This window comes from Equus caballus, chromosome 18 (assembly GCF_041296265.1).
Source record: "Equus caballus isolate H_3958 breed thoroughbred chromosome 18, TB-T2T, whole genome shotgun sequence".
In the NCBI taxonomy this organism is placed as follows: Eukaryota; Metazoa; Chordata; class Mammalia; order Perissodactyla; family Equidae; genus Equus; species Equus caballus.
Window position 1 is genome coordinate 41,285,657 of NC_091701.1, and position 13,356 is coordinate 41,299,012.

A 13,356-nucleotide genomic window follows, 5' to 3' on the forward strand; every position below is an offset into this window, starting at 1 on the left:
GGGGACAGAAAACAACACCTGAAATGAGGTCAAAACAATGAACCACTAGAATACATGTGAGTAACTAGAGAAGGAGAGATTCATCTGTTAAGGGAGTCAGAAAGCCTGTTGATAAACTAGGTCTCCAGAGATTAGGTAGGTGAATTTAGGACTAAAAAGAAATAAGGTAAGCAGAAAGTAAGCTAAAAACAAAAGCAAACAACAAAACCACAACCATGAGGGTATTTCAAAGGGACACAGCAGCCCAGTGAAAGAGCTCCCAATGGCCAAAGCTGCAACAATGTGAGCAAAATGTTAAATAATGCAGTATCTTAGATTACAACCCAAAGTATAGAACAAATAACCATGAGCTCATACTGATATAAATGAACGGCTGAATAAATTTAAGAATGAGGGAGAATAGACAAATCTCCTGGGCAGTAGAATTCCAAATATGTACATAGATACTCTCTGCTCGGGGAGGTTGAGAGTAACTCTCCACTCCGTAAGTGCAGACCGAGGATAGTGACTTCCCTTCAAAGAGTACAGTACAGAAAGGGGGAAAAAAGAGTGACTTTGCGGTGGAGAAAGATGAGAAACAATACCAAGTCAAAATCCACCGTGATAAGTCATGTTGACAGCATATACCCTTCATATCATGTGACGAGAATGACACTTTACGTCTGTGGTTTTCCCCTACACCTCAAACCCCAGTTTAATGAGAAAAACATTAGCGAACCCAAATTGAGGGACATACTACAAAATACATGACCAGTGCTCCTCAAAACTGTTTAGGTCATCAAAAGCAAGAAAAGTCTGAGAAACTATCACAGCCAAGAGGAACCTAAGGTGACATGATGACTAAATGTAATGTGGTACCCGGATGGAATCCTGAACGGAAAAAGAATATTAAGTAAAAACTAAGGAAATCTGAATCATGTACGGACTTTAGTTAATAATAATCTATCAATATTGGTTTATTAGTTGTGACAAATGTACTACCTTAATGTAAGATGTCAACAATAGGGGAAACTGGTTACGGTGTATATGAGAACTCTCTGTCCTATCTTTACAATTTTTCTGTAAATCTAAAACTATTCTAAAATGAAAAGTTTATTAAAAATGTAAAAAAAAAAAAAGAAAGAAGGTAGCAGACTTCTTGGCAGGAAAAAAACATAAAAAAAGGTGCAGATGAGGATGGGCATATACTGTAGATGGGACAATTGAGATCAGTCTGACAGAAAAAGATCTTTACTGAGCTAAGAATAGGAAAAAACGGGGGCTGGGAGAAAGCCTAGAATTTTAGAATAGACCCTGGTTTCTAAAGAGTCTCAAAGCTTACATGGACTCAGAGGAACTGATAATAGGGACTCCCTGGAGATTGCTGACGGAAACGCCGCTGCAGGAAGTTACTCTGCAGCACAGTGAAGGCAGGAGATCAGCCTGGATGTGACTGTGACAGGCTCCGGGCTAGCAGAGGGCTTAGAGCAGAGGGGCTGTAATAACAATTTTTAAGCTGTGCAAAATTTAAAACTGACATATGTTTAAAATTAGATTTATTTAAGGAATTAGGCAAAGTTGAGAGACATTCATTTTTAGCCTAGAATGTCAAAACTCTACCCAAAAACATTTTCTTATTTATAAGAATCTTAGCCATCCTTTAAGGCTTGACCAAGTTTTATCTCCTCTCAATGCATTCTTTGTTTTCATTATTCCTGTTTTCATTGATCTCTTGACTTCCTCCAAATTTAAGCCTGTACCAAATAACATAAGACTAACCTACATAAAGCAATGATAAATAATTTAATGTTGGCTCCTCAAATGCATTTCACTCCTTGGGATCAAGGCCATGACACCAGAGACCATATCTTGTCCTTCCTCCCTAACCTTTGCAGCACATCTCATAGGACTGAATGCAGAGGGGGCACTCAAAAGACAACTGCATGATTCCCACGAGTGAAGCTAACGGCTTTATAGTCTCTTTCCCCAGAGTGGAAACTCTACATTAGCATACTTACCCATTTCAATTTTACAAGCAAGAATGCTGCGCTGTTGAAAATAAAGTATTTCTTCAATAACTTTAAAAGTCTGAATATCCCAGAAGCCATCAGTATTCAAGCCAGCAAAAAACTTGCCATTTTTTATATCTGGTCTTCCCTCTCTCCAGTGTGTATATGACAGCTTGGTCTTATCAGACCACATGAGAGAACCATCTAGAGAAGAAACATATTTTTCTATGCTTAGAGATTAAATCAAAACTTGAATTACAGTTATGAGGTTACTATTTCAAACTCAACTAATTTTCTTCTAAAAGGTTGTATGATTATGTGTATCCCTCTAAAATATTTATTGATTATAACATTAAATCATGCTTACTTTTAATTTGGAAAGTACAAATTATAAAAATGAAAACTGAAATTTACTTATAATTCCACCATCCTGCTATAACTTTATATTTTGTTATTTTTTCATCAAATATTCATTTCTCCTATATATATGTTTAATTGAAATGGAAATGAACATAACTATTCTATAAAAAGTAATTAATATATAAAACTAGTGATAGAAATCTCTTCTCTAGACCTAAGCCATGCACAGTTGTGCATATTTATGTCAACTGATTTTTAAAAAGGGTGCCAAGACAATTCAATGGGGAAAGAATAGTTCCTGTGATAACAGGATACATACAAAAAACATGAAGTTGGACTCTTTCCTTTCATCATACACAAAATTAAATCAAAACAGATCACAGACCTAACTGTAAGAGCTAAAACTACAAAACTCTTAGAAGACAACATAAGAGTATGTCTTTATGACCCTGGGGTAGGCAAAGCCCTCTTAGATACGCACAGGTGATAAAGGAAAAAATAGATAAATTGGACTTTATCAAAACTGAAAGTTTTCTGCTACAAATTATACTATCAAGAAAGTGATGGGAGAAAATATTTGCAAATCACTTATTTCACAAGGGACTTATATCCAGAATATACAAAGAATGCTTACAACTCAATAATAAAAAAGACAATTAAAAAACAAGCCAAGGATCTGAATAGAGATGTCCCCAAAGTTGATATACAAATAGCCAATAAGCACACGAAATGTATTAATCATCAGGAAATGAAATAAAAACCTCGATGAGATACCACTTCATACCCACTCAGATGGCTATAATCAAAAAGATAAAAATAAGTGATGGTGTAGATACGGAGGAATTGGAAACCTCAATGGAAAATGGTACGGCAGCTTTGGAAAACAGTCTGGCAGTTCTGCAAAGGGCTAAAGAAAAGAACCAGCAATTCTACTCCTGGGTATATATGCAAGAGACATGAAAACATATATCCACATAAAAACTTGCACATGAATGTTCATAGCAGCATTATTCATAAAACCAAAAAAGTGAAAACAACTTAAATGTCCATGAACAGATGAATGGATAAATAAATTATGGTATATCCATATAATGGAATATTATTCAGCCATAAAGAGGAATGATATACTGATACATGCTACAGAGCTACATGCATAAACCTTGAAACCCTTATGCTAAGTGGAATAAGCCAGTCACAAAAAACTCACAAATTGTATGATCTCATTTATATGAAATGTCTAGAACAGGCAATTTATAGAGAAAGAAGATAGATGGGTAGTTGCTGAGGGTTGGGAGAGGGAAGAGAATGAGGAGATACTGCTAATGAGTATGGTATTTCTTTCGGGAGTAGTAATAGTTTCACAACTGTGTGACTATATTAAAAGCCATTAAATTGTACACCTTAAATGGCTGAATTGTATGGTATATGAATATATCTTATTAAAGTTTTTGGGAAAACAAATTTAAAAAAGCCAGGCCAATTAAAATTATGAATTAGTATGAAGAATGATATCATTATCACCCACACATATCCCTTGTAGTCCTGGTTATGTCTACCTTTCATTGATTACTATCTCCCAGGGCATTATGCCTACACATCTGCCTGCAGCACCAACACACTAGAAATACTGGACACACGATTTGGTTTTGGCTTGCTCCTTTATGTCACCTCATGTCTCCCAGTCCCTCTTTCCCTCTCCCCAAACGTTAAAGTTACAATTTTCTGGCTAATACAATGGGCGATCTTAGAAATGGGTATATTTCTAAAGTTGCTATACGAAAGGGTCACTTTTTCACCTGGGTTGAAGTGTCTTTTAGTTAACATATGGCTTCACTTAGTAATTTCAATTCATGGTCCTACTTTTGAAAAGTCAGAACTTTTAAAAAAGCAAAATCCTTTATATAGGTAGTATATACAATTAAACATTATTTAAGTTACTGAAGTAATTAAAAAAAAAGCCTATGGATGTAAATTAAGCCAGTGAGAATTAATTTTAAACCAAATCTCGTATTTGCTTGAAACATCTTTCTATATGTCGCTCCTATATCTACATATTTTAATAGAAATTTTACTACTCATACATTTTATGAAAGAAGTTAAGATGATTAAAAGGAAGTCTACGGACCTGAAAATGCTTTTCAGAATACAGAATACGTTTTCAATGATTTCTGATAATATAACTAACAAAGTACATCAGAGGGTACAACTGAAACCTCTATCTATATCCTGGATGTGATCTCCACTGCTCCATATGGGACCACTGTTTCCTCAAGTCATTTTCAGGTACAGTCTGGGAACTTTCTACCTCGTTTCTCTCCATTTTTTTTTTCCCATTTCTAAATTTAAGGGTATTCAAGAGTCATTGGAGAAAAGACTTGGGCAACTAAGTCCTACTACAATGAACTCATCTTCAATTGGCAACCCAAGTCTTATCTATTACTTGATAGCTTAATTTTCATTAACCTATTTGCAAGCCATAAACATTTAAGAAAAACCTTAGCAACTCTAAAAAAGAGACAGGTTAGATAGCAAAGAGAAGGCTATTTTTAAAATGGTCAGATTGAGTAATTTAGCATCTTTTCCTCCCCTACCTCTGGCTATCATTGTCTTGTGCCCCTTATAAGCCCTTTTTTGGGTAAATGTATGCTTTTGATCCTTTATGCCCGCAGAGTGATTGTCTTTTACCTAATTCCAAAACTTCTGTGATTTTCAGGACGTCGCTAATTGAGTATTTTTCTAAATTGGTCTTGTTTCTTCTATTATTAGAGTCTGTGTTTTAAAAATTTCCATAGAAATTATATCTTGGACTTGTGGTATTTAGTCTCAAGTTCAAATATTCCATCCTACTGTCAGATTATGTGTCTCATTTTTCTAACGTATACCTCAAGCCAATGCTATAAACCCAAGGGTGCAACATTAGTATAAATGTAATTCTGTTCTCTCTCATCCCACAGACACAGTGAGATATAAAGTATTGGAGATTTATATGGGAGTTTGGTCATTTTTAGTTAGTTTTGAATTGCTAGGAGGGAGAGTGGAGAAAGGAAATTATTTCCTACCATTTAACTATAAGCTTGGTGGTAAACGCATTTTAATGGCAGAGCAGAGACTCAAAACTGTCTAGGGCTTTATATAAGTTATACTAAGTACATAATCATAATTTTGTCTATGGATAAACATATACTTTGAATAACTATACTTCTGTAGCTTCATAAACAAGTGGTTTATAATGAAGTTTGAATATAAACAGAGAAAATCAGCAGATTTACAACTTACTTTCATAAGTTACACCTAACACGACCCATGAAGCCATATCCTTGAAGTGCAGAAGCTGCTCAAGAACGAAGTCATTCTCTTTTTCATCTCGAATACTCAGAATATGTGATTTTGGATCTGTTAAATAAAAAATAGTCAATAATTTTTATAATTACTTATATAGAACACTTTATTTTGTTTGATGGATTTAGAAAATTTTATTTCCCAGTTTAATATACTCCAAAACTTAAACAATAGTGAAAAATAAGAAAGACGTAATTTAAAACTACCTTGTACTGAAATGAATAGGTTAAGAAGTTTTCAAACATTTTGATGCCAAATTTGGTCTTAAAGAATAGTGGAAAACTAGCAGCTGAGTAGAGAATTTAAAACATTGGTTCACTTCACTTTTCCCCATTTAAAACTTATTTTGAGCTGATACAAATCCACTTATATTAATGATACACTGTCAAAGACTACAATGAATAAAACCTCTTGGATAGGCTATAAGATAGATCTTCCTTTTTCTTAGAGGTCACTCTTACTTTAGGGTTAAAAAAGTTTACTAATTCTCAAAGTGTGTTCCTCAGGAAATTAACAGGAGTCCTCAGAAAAGGGCTACCTGGATAAAAACTTTGCAAACACTGGTTAAACAAAGTTAAACTAGTTTATTGATGCCAATATTTCTTAAAGTATATGCTAATGTACATTTGATAGTGTCTAACAGGAGGCAAAGGTGTGCAGTGTTTGTCAACTTCGTTCTTTTCTAAGGATCCTTTTTTGCAGAACATCTCAAGACTAGAGTTCTCCAGATCACACTTTGGGGAATAATGGTTGGATATTTTCCATAGGAATTTCCACCAAGTTCATAGGTCCATTGTTTAGAACACGCAAATTCTCAGTGGATCTCATAGGAAATATCTGAAGAGTCTTGAGAGCTGAAAGTGTGAAATATTTATTTCTTCTAAACAGAGCTGCTTCTTTGTGGCTTATCTAAGCTTTTGACCTATCTTCACTTTTCCCACAGCCTAGCTTGATTTAACATTACAGGTCTCTGCTCTCTAGGGTCATTTCTTTTCCTTTTTAAGTAGAACCTATCTTGTTTATACACGTGAAGACAGACTAGCTCTCTAATAGCTGAGTGAAGAAAGAGGTAACTCCTGTACTTTCCATTTTAATGAAATGCAAATTTTAATCCTTTGTCCTTGATAATGGAGAAACTAGGAGATGACTCCTTTGAGATCTAATTACTAGTGCTAATTAGGAATATTTATAACACACTCAGGTGAGATTTGTTTTTTAATAAGTATAATGCAATATATAATGGCCATATAATATACTTACTCAGTTTCTGGCATTTAGAATGAGATTCGTCTTGTGTTCTTGCTGTGTATCTATCCTTTGTTATCATGAAATTGTAGCAACAGTTCTGAAATGGTATCCAAGGAGTGTTTAGAACAGGAGATGGACATTGAACGTTGCTAACTGGTTTGACCTCTTTTTCAGTCTCATCTAGGAAAAGAATTAATGGTAAGAATTCTAATTTCAGTTATAAACATTAAATTCTGTTCATGGTAATTAGACTTGATTTGTACAAAATTTTCAGGAAGCCAAGAAATAATAGCCTGTTGATGCTTGCTCTGTTTATACTCAAATGTGACCTCTTAACTTGCTTTCTGTAGGAAGGAAATTAGCTAACACAATTTTCTTCCCCTGCTGTGGAGTGAGTGGAAGAATGTAAAAAACAAGGTGCTATTAGGTTAAATGCAGTTTCTGTCTCCCTGTATCACCAAACTTCAAATACAAGGGGCCGCCTCTATACAACATAATAATAATAGGCACTTAACTGTAACTTTGAGAAGTCATTTTCAAGTTTCTGGTTACTGATATCTTCTCTAATTTTAAAGGAACATTGTAGTGAAATACTTGATGTTCTAAATAAGTTATTGCTTTAATCAAAGCAAACAGAAATAGTTTAAAATCTGATATCTAGAAAATCTAAATACGGCTTTTTTTAAAGTTTTATGAAAAGGCCATACATTCAAGACAATGCAAATATAGATACGCTCTACTTAAAGCCAGTCAAACTGATTTAACATGTAGTAGACTCATTCAGCACCTCTCTCAGCTCACAGCAACTCCCTTTTTCTGTGAAGTGGTGTCTTGTTTCTACCACAAACCCACAAACGTGGGCCCCTGGCAGCTGTAAAACCACTTTCCTCTAACTGGGTTAGAGATTGCATACCCGACTCAAGCTAAGTCCATCAGATTCTCTGTAAGAATTTGAAAGATGGAATTCAGAGGCAGTCAATTCAGCTCCAGTTATGTCATAACTGGAACCTGCAGAGCCGCCATGTTTCACCGCGAGCAGAGAGAAGCACAATGTATGTAAAGAGAAGAGTGCAGATCCACAGGGAGAAAGAGAGCGCAGGTGGAAAACAGTATCTCTGCGTTCCTGATCCCCCTTCCTCAGGAGGCTCAGCTCCATCCCCATTTTTGAGGATCTAACTTCCCCTTTTGCTGGCTTGAGCTGGTTACTGTCACTTACAACCAAATGAATCTTAACAGTGACTCATGAAAGAAATGTTAGTTGTCAATGATAAGAATTATAAAAGAATTCCCACAAATATAAGTTTTCTATCAGAATATAAACATAAAATATATGCAAAATGAGGCTAACAGGGACTTAAAACTAAAAGGTCATTTACCATTGTCAGCTGACAAAAAGTAAAGATAAAACATGTCTAAAATAAATTAATGGCAAAATATTTAACATATAATAATTCTACTTGAATACAAATTTCACAACAAATTTTGTGGTAAAAAGGACATGATTATAATTCCCTTACAATTTCAAAACTAGATTTTACAAAACCACTACCCCAAAATTCCGCTATTCGTGAGACTGATAGTAATTTAAGAATTAAACTATTTGAACTTAGCATACTTCCTGGATAGTAGCAGATAGCACCCGGTTGCTGATCATAGCAGTCATATGTTTTCCAGAATCCATCAGTATCTAATATTACACAGTCTTCAAGTTGCATGTTGTTTTCAGCCCAGCGACTAAATTGAAGCTGTCTCCCATCCGACCACCGAAAGTTGAGCTCATCCTGTAAAGAGCAGAAGTACATTTCAAGTGATAATACTTCATGCTATCCCTTTGGTATTATTTTGACCCTCATGGTCAATCTAATGACTTTTAATTTTATCTTATATTTAACACACACTTACGCAGCACTTACTATGTGCCAAGCACTGTTCCAAGTGCTTTACAAGTATTAACTTATTTAATCCTCACAACAACCATAGGAGATAGGTGTTATTATTATTATATCCATTTTACAGATGAGGACACTGAAGGCATGTAACGTGTGCAAAGTCATACAATATAAACTGCAGTACTGGGGTTCTAACCCAAGCCATCAGGCCCTAGAGTCCATGGTATGAATCATTATGCTACAACGCCTCACACATATTCGGAACCATTGTTTGTTGGAAATCAGAAAGCTGGAATGGAGTAAGGATCACTGTAAGCACTGATTAAGTTAGAGGCAACATGTCGTAGTGGAAAAAACCTGGGTTTCAAAGCTAACTACATCCAGTTTTGTTTGTTTTTTTTTGGTGAGGCTGATTGGCCCTGAGCTAACATCTGTTGCCAATATTCCTCCATTTTGTATGTGGGCTGCTGTCACAGCATGGCTTGATGAGTGGTGTGTAGGTCTGTACCTGGGATCCGAACCAGCAAACCCTGGGCTGCTGAAGTGGAACGCACGAACTTAACCACTACACCACTGGGCAGGCCCTGATACCTAGTTTTGAATTCTGGCTCAGTCACTTATTAGTTTTTGATTGTGAGTTTACCTCGCCAACTTTCCATCCTCTCATCTATTAAATGGATATGACCCTTAACCTCATGGGACTGGAATCAATGGGGTAAAATACATAACTCAGCAGCTGGCTGGTACACAAGAGCTACATAAATGTTAGCTCCCTTCCTCTTAACCCCTCAGGCCTTGTGGCTCTCACACCACTGTTTTCACACTTGTCTTTGGGGAGAAGTTTCCTCATTCACTATATTCTGTTGTGTGCTAGAAGTCTGTGAACATCTATCTCTACATCCTAATAAGGGCCTGACCACCCACCTGTCTTGATAGAGGCTTCACAGGCTAGGTAGAGAAGTCTAGGAGATGGGTTGCAGGGCACAGGCCTGTCTGAACTTACCCATGGTGCTGCCAGAGCATCAGGCCTTACACTTTGACCCACTGAACTAGCTTTCCTGAGGCTCAAGGCAATTTTGCATCACTGGTTTATGTGGAATATTGGGCAAAGGCCACACACAGTCTTCTTAGTGAACTACAAACAGCAGAATCATCAAGTCTCAACACCACCAACTGTTTCATTCTGAACTGTTCTCCACTAGAGTTCCAGTTGTAACCTTGTGGCCAGTTAATCCCTAAGCCACACATGGCCTCAAATGTGGCCCTTTGGCCATGTGATGTTGCCTGTACTCTCAGCGTATTACCCTTTGCCGCATTCGCAACTAACCCAGGTCCCTGGGCCTCTGGAACTTCTATTCCTGGTAGGTAAATCATCCCACACCCTCTCTCTCTTTGCTGAATACGAAATCTCTTTATTAAGACTATAAGCATCTTTTTACTAAATTCTTGACCTTAATTGATCTTAATTAAAACCTGTCTTTTCCAAGGGAATAATTTCCTTTCAGCACCCACAAAGAAGGCTGTTTGCTTTTCCATCCTCAGATACCACAGGGCTATGAGAATGGGGTAGTAGGTATTTTTCTCTCCCTCAGTCATTTCCTCTGAGGTTTACACCCTTCTGATAGCAGCAAACTCCCAGATTCCTTGCCTCTCTCTGACATTCATGGAGGACCCGGCCCTCTTGCCTGTCCATGACGTTAACTGAGGAGATGCCCTGTGCCTTGCTCTGTCCTGGTCCTACCACTGACTTAGGGATGTCTATGTTCATGTGGATGACTCACCCAGTTCCCAACTTTCTTGACTTCTTCTACTTCTAAGTACTTTCACTTGTATGTACTTGAGTGACCCGCTGCTACCGCCATACTCTGGCCTTGCCATAACCCAGGACTGCTGCACTGCAGACCTTGTAAACACGCCTTTGTTCAGGCCAACATCATTTCCTGCATGAACTTCTACAAGACTCTAACTGGTTTCCTATCTCTAGATGGCTCACTTCCTCCTCCAGCTTCTGCCCAGTATAATTTTTCTGAAGTAAAAATCCAATATTGTTACTATCATGTTTACAATCTTTCAATACCTTCAATCACTTTCAATGTAAAGTTTCATTTATTTATACCCTGCTATGTTCCAAAGATTTAAGGTAGCTTATGAAAATGCATGATAAACAGCTATGTAGAATATGTTAAAATAAAGAGTGAAAGGAAAAAAAAATAGGTGAAGATTGAATACAGGATAAGAAACAAGAGCAAAATCATTAAGTTGGGGGAGGGAAGTTGCAAAACAGTAAGATCTGATTTGTCTTAAAAATAAATGTGTACAGAGAAAAATAACTTGAAGGATATTTACCAAATTATTAATCCAAATTTATCGCTAGGCAGGTGATTTTAATTTCCTTCTTTTAATTTACTATAACTGTACAAATTTCCTACATTGACAATATTGCTTTTGTTTCAAAAGGTTTAAGATGACTGAAATTAGGAAATGTAATAACTTATTACCACCCTCACAAGAGACACAATGATGGGTTTCACATAATACCAAACACCAAAGAGAAAGTATGTAAAAGCAATGCTATGAAAGAATAGATACTGGGAGGTTTGGGGAAGCAGTTGAAGCTGATGATGTGGCTTGACCTGAGGGTACATTTTAAAATACTGAGAGTCCTGGAGAAACTATTCTTCAAGCAATTTCTAAATGCTACTTTTTGTTTTTGGAAAAGATATGCTTTTTTTGGCGGGGGTGGTAAGGAAGATTGACCCTGAGCTAACATCTGTTGCCAATCTTCCTTCTTTTTTTTTCCTCCCCAAAGTCCCAGTACGTAGTTATATATCCTAGTTGTAAGTCATTCTAGTTCTTCTATGTGGGATGCCGCCACAACATGGCCTGATGAGCTGTGCATAGGTACGCGGCCAGGATCCAAACTGGTGAACCCCAAGCTGCTGAAGCGGAGCATGTGAACTTAATCACTTGGCCGTGGGGCCGGCCCCCTAAATACTACTTTCAGTTGAGCTTCTGGCAAATGCTGGTAGTAATGAATCCAAAGTTTGTCAAAGATAATGTTTACCTCTAAATCTATTTTAAGTTTTTTCCTCCTGGGTTTGTGCTAGAACTAAACTGTCTTTAATCACATTTTCTCCAGGCAGCCCTCAAACCATCTTGATATATTGAGGGTTATCCTAAGGTATACGTAACTTAGATTTGCTTCATAATGCAATGGACTCTTCTCTTCCACTCTGCCAATTGCTCTCTCTCTGAGAGTGGATTAGGAATACTGGTCTAGGTGACGTTTATCTAACCAGGGCTTCAGCAGTCATGCCTTGCACAGATGCAGGGAGCAAAGTTCCCATCACAATCTTTGTAAACGGCACCCCCTATGTGGTGCATGATGTGTGCAACCTTATACACCAGCCCGCTGTCTTACCCTCCAATACCTCTCAGTGGGCAGAGTATCAAATTATTACATACAAGGCCTAGAAAAGAGATAAAAATGCTGAGAGGAACACCACAGCTTTATTAAAAACATTCCCTATTAATTATAGCCAAAAGGTTCAGTAGCATAAATATTCCTGTTTGTGCTACATGTACGTAGTTTAGTGCTGGGATTAACAGGAGACTAGCATTCTTTGCTGGGCTGCGAAATGAATAAGAAGTACCCAAGACATCTATCCAGGATCAGCGCTTAAGAAGTGGTGAAACACGATTCAAATCCCTTTTTAGACTGGCTGAATTTCACTCTGCTGATTCTGAAAGGGATAAGAAAGACTCTTCAACACCACCCACAGTGCTTCCACACACCCAGCCTCTTCTGATTTTTTAATTCTTCCCTTCCTCTCTTCTTTTCACTGGCTAAGGAGACATGGCAGCTCCTGATTCCAGCACAGTCTTTGATTGGAATAAATAAAAAGAAGTGCTCAGCTTCAAATGTCCACTAGAGCTTTTTCTTAATCTAAACAATAAAGCACCAGATCTTTCAATAGTGGAAAGATGACTGCCACTAAAAATTACATATTTCACGAAATTCATTCACTAGAGTAAGATTTTACGATCTCTGGTTTCTTTTAGTCTGATATGAGAGAGGCGGTGAGAAATAAAAAATGTCACATTCCATCACCCAATCCTGGCAGTTGGGACGGAAAACTTACGTCTTGACTGGAGAGTCCAATCCATAAAGAAGAGTTATGACGGACCGCCTGCACAGTTAGGAACGCCTGCTGGTAAGGGTCTGTGATGCTCACCAGGCGCATGTTATCTTTCTGACACTCCCTTAGAGCATCGGACCAGGTCATAGTCTTCAGGATTATTTTGTACAGATTATCTAGATATTTCACAGTTTCTGAAGTATTCTGTATGGTCTGTCTGTCTTCAATTTCTGTGTGTAAAAGAAAAAAAGCCCACAAAAACCACTGACTCTGCAAGTCACGGGACATTTTTTCAAACTTCTCCCCATAATACTGTATTTTAGCTATTACTTATCTATTCATTTATTTTAGATTTGGCGTGGGAGAACTAGGTATGTCTTGCTAACACCTTAG

The 13,356-nt window shown here is 37.1% G+C and overlaps 1 protein-coding gene across 3 annotated transcripts in view; it reads right to left on the minus strand.

Annotated features, from left to right (window-relative positions):
• Window positions 1–13,356, minus strand: part of LY75 (lymphocyte antigen 75) — a 130,214-nt gene that overhangs the window by 49,731 nt on the left and 67,127 nt on the right. For all 3 annotated transcript variants that reach the window (XM_014732232.3, XM_070240593.1, NM_001301255.1), the window contains 5 exon segments: window positions 12,967–13,193; window positions 8,551–8,716; window positions 6,948–7,115; window positions 5,625–5,741; window positions 1,998–2,192 (listed from right to left, as the gene is read on the minus strand). In XM_014732232.3, the coding sequence (XP_014587718.1) occupies window positions 1,998–2,192; window positions 5,625–5,741; window positions 6,948–7,115; window positions 8,551–8,716; window positions 12,967–13,193 (873 nt within the window).